This window comes from Nicotiana attenuata, unplaced genomic scaffold, assembly GCF_001879085.1.
Source record: "Nicotiana attenuata strain UT unplaced genomic scaffold, NIATTr2, whole genome shotgun sequence".
NCBI lineage: Eukaryota > Viridiplantae > Streptophyta > Magnoliopsida > Solanales > Solanaceae > Nicotiana > Nicotiana attenuata.
This window is the reverse complement of record NW_017671720.1, coordinates 2,471-5,766: the sequence shown is the minus strand read 5'-3', so window position 1 is coordinate 5,766 and position 3,296 is coordinate 2,471. Positions and strand designations below refer to the sequence as shown.

The 3,296-nt window shown below is 33.4% G+C and overlaps 1 protein-coding gene across 1 annotated transcript; it reads right to left on the bottom strand.

The window, feature by feature from the left end:
- Window positions 1–224: 224 nt before the first annotated feature.
- On the bottom strand, window positions 225–1,360 carry LOC109209855 (probable mediator of RNA polymerase II transcription subunit 26c). Its single transcript, XM_019373200.1, has 4 exons — window positions 874–1,360; window positions 728–796; window positions 567–649; window positions 225–440 (listed from the first exon to the last, which is right to left on the bottom strand). Exons 1-4 carry the CDS (start codon window positions 1,114–1,116, stop codon window positions 341–343), a joined length of 495 nt encoding a protein of 164 aa, XP_019228745.1. The 5' UTR covers window positions 1,117–1,360; the 3' UTR covers window positions 225–340.
- Between the last annotated feature and the right edge of the window lie 1,936 nt (window positions 1,361–3,296).

Genomic DNA, 3,296 nt, shown 5'->3' with positions numbered 1-3,296 from the left:
ATAATAATTTTGTGCGTAATTTTTAAGAATATATAATGTATATTATAAAAATACCTTTTTTTATATAATTATTTTTATATTACGTGCATGGGATATATATTTTACAGCCTTTATTTTCTTTCATTCAGAATTGTGTAAATAAATTTTTGAATTTTTTTTTTAATACTAAAAGTTTAAAAAATAAATAAAAAGAAGATAAATATTTATAATTTAGAGGATAAAATAGGTATTTGACAATCTAAAATTTGAAAAATCTAATTGAGTTACTTTCTAAGTGCAATAGTTAAAGTTCAATGACTTTATTATTACAAAACGAAATAAAGTGACTTTTGGTTAAACATTAAGGACTCGTAATTTTACCGCAGGAAAAGGAAGCTCTACCTGTTTCTTCTGCTGGTGTATTCAGTGTCACCCATTCATCAACAATATCCTTCCATTTCCTGTAAAAATTACCCAATATTTCACTTAAATACATTTACATGAAAAATACTACTCCTATTATGCCTTCACAGGGAAAAGAAAAGAAAAGAAAAAAGTATAGTGTTAATTAGAAGAAGAAAAGAAACCTGATAAGTAGTTTAACAAGTCTTCTTACTTCATTTGATGAATGCTTTCGCAGTCTATTTACATGTCTTCCAACATCTGTTATCTTCAAAATAAACAAACTTTTAGATAATTAATTAAGAGAAAATGCTAGTTCAAATTAATTAATACCATCTTCGATTACCTCAAGAACCTTGAAACTAATGTCGATTTCAGCAAGAGTTTGGAGCAGTTCAACCAAGCAATTCTCAGACTGAAATTCCAAGGACTTGAAACTGAGCAAAAAACAAATGAAAATCCAAAAATAAAAGTTAAAAGAAAAAGAAAAACCTGATTTGGGTATTCCAAAAGCTTCTTGATTCTGATGATTTTGGTCTCTAAATCTTCACAATTGCCAGCAGAATTACAATTCTTACACAAAAACGGAGCATAGAGCTTCTCAACAATGGCGTCTCTTCGGCTGAGAAGCTCGTTTTCATGATCAAGAATGGCTACAGAAATGGCTGTGTCAATAAATGTCCACAAGTCCACACTTGAATTCTCCAACATTAAACGGAATTCATCTAATTCCATGTTTACACAACTATGTGGAATTCTTAGTCCAAGTTAGAATATGTCTCTCTTATAAATTACTCACGGTATATATAATTTAAAATTATATTGGAAAAAAAACAAAAAAAACAGGGCAGAATAGAGAGAGAGAGAGAGAAGGCAGAATTTGGGACAGAGTGAAATGGGGATACAAGAGTCAATGGTTTGGTTTTAAGTGCTAAGTTAGTGTGTTTTTGTAGCTTTGGAACACATTCTATGTTTTTGTTTTGTCGTTATTGTTTTTATACTTTGGAAATGGCGTTGCTATCCCATTTATATTGTTTGTAGCCTTCTTTGGTTAGCTTCTACCGTGATATATTTATTAGCTACCTATCTTCAGTCTAGCATTTTATCAAACACCTTTCTGTAATTTTTATTCACTGGGATGAATTTTTTTTCTTTTCTTGGTTGTAGTTTGAGCTCAAATACTGATAAAGGAACATTCAAATCCGCTAGTTTGCCTTTTAGTTAGGTTTTTAATCCGATCAACCATTGAATAAATTAAATATTCAATTTTATATCCTAAGACATTATTCGAAGCAGTGTAAAACTGTCATACATTTCTTTGAAAATCCTTACACGAACAGTACGTGACAAGTATACTCAAGTCTCAACAAGCTAAGAATAGAAATTGAGCCAAATTGAAGATTATATTTAGATTTTAGAGCAAAGAGAGACTAGACTCGACGAACAAAGAAGTGGGCTTGGAGTAGAATTATTGGCTCAATGGGCTTAACAGAGAGATATAGAGAAAAGTCAAACAAATGAGTTGAGTCGCTATTGCGTTTGAATAATATTTGAAACTTATCTATCAAAATTGTCCTAATTTTGTAGTTAAAATAGCACGGTCTAGCCAATTTTCGAACTGGTCATTCAAAAATAGTCAGCGTTTACCAAGTCAATGAAAAATAGCCACTATTTTGCTGCAACAGAGACCGGTCCAACATAATATACTGGAGTTCGGTGCACCTGTGTATGAACTTCCAGCATATTATGCTGGAACTCCAACACACGGAAAGTTCCAACATAATATACTGGAGATTCGAGCACTTGTGTATGAACTTCCAGCATATTATACTGGACCATTATACTTTGCTGGAACTCCAGTATATTATACTGGAGTTCTAGTGTACTTATGCTGGAACTCCATCATATTATGCTGGAGTTCCAGCATACTTATCCTGGAACTCCAGTATAATATGCTGGAGTTCAAGTATACTTATGTTGGAACTCCAGCATAATATACTGGCGTATTTTCTGGGTTTTGAACAGTGTTTTCGCTCAGATTTATCTTTACATGAAAAATAGCTAAATTTCGATTACTTTTGAAACTGGGCTATTTTTGAACGACCACTTGTAAATCTGGCTATTTTTGAATTTCTTCCAATTTTGTATATTACCCATCCTAATTAGAATTATTTATAAATTTTATATAATCCTTTATTAGTGCCTTAAATTAGGGGATTCGGTTACGCCCATTTTTTTTCTCTCCTCTCCTCTTTCCCTATTCACTACTGCATCTCTCATCAATTTTTCCTTCTTTGTTCATCACTCTCTCTCTCTCACCTTCTCTCTCAATAAAATTTGTGAATGAAATTGCAGATATAGAGATATATACATGGCTTGAGGAACGAAATGAGCAATTCCTGGTGTTAAAGGGGAACATGATAGGTTACAAGTACATTGTAATATGTTTTGATGATCTAACAAACTTACTGTCAAGAACCAGATTATAAGGAACCAGTTACATTTTCTCAAGACTAGGGGTGCTTATCGGGCGGATAATTACACTTAACGGTTCGGTTTAATGGTTACCGGATTATAAATAGAATAATCCACTAACCATCCAATAAGACAACAGGCGGATTGGTATGGGATTAATAATTATAGGGCGGTTATCGAGCGTGTGACGACCCGACCAGTCGTCTCATGAGTTACCGCTCCGTTTCCCCCATTTCTGCTTCCTTATGCTTCGTTATCCGTGTTTTATGTGGTCGAGTTGATTGGTTTGTGGTTGGAGCGGATTTGACAAGGAAATGGGACACTTAGTCTCTTTTTAGAAGGCTTAAGTTGGAAAGTCAACCGGACGTTGACTTATGAGTTAGAGGGTTCGGATGTGAATTTCGATGGTTCGTTTAGCTTCGGGAGGTGATTTGTGACTT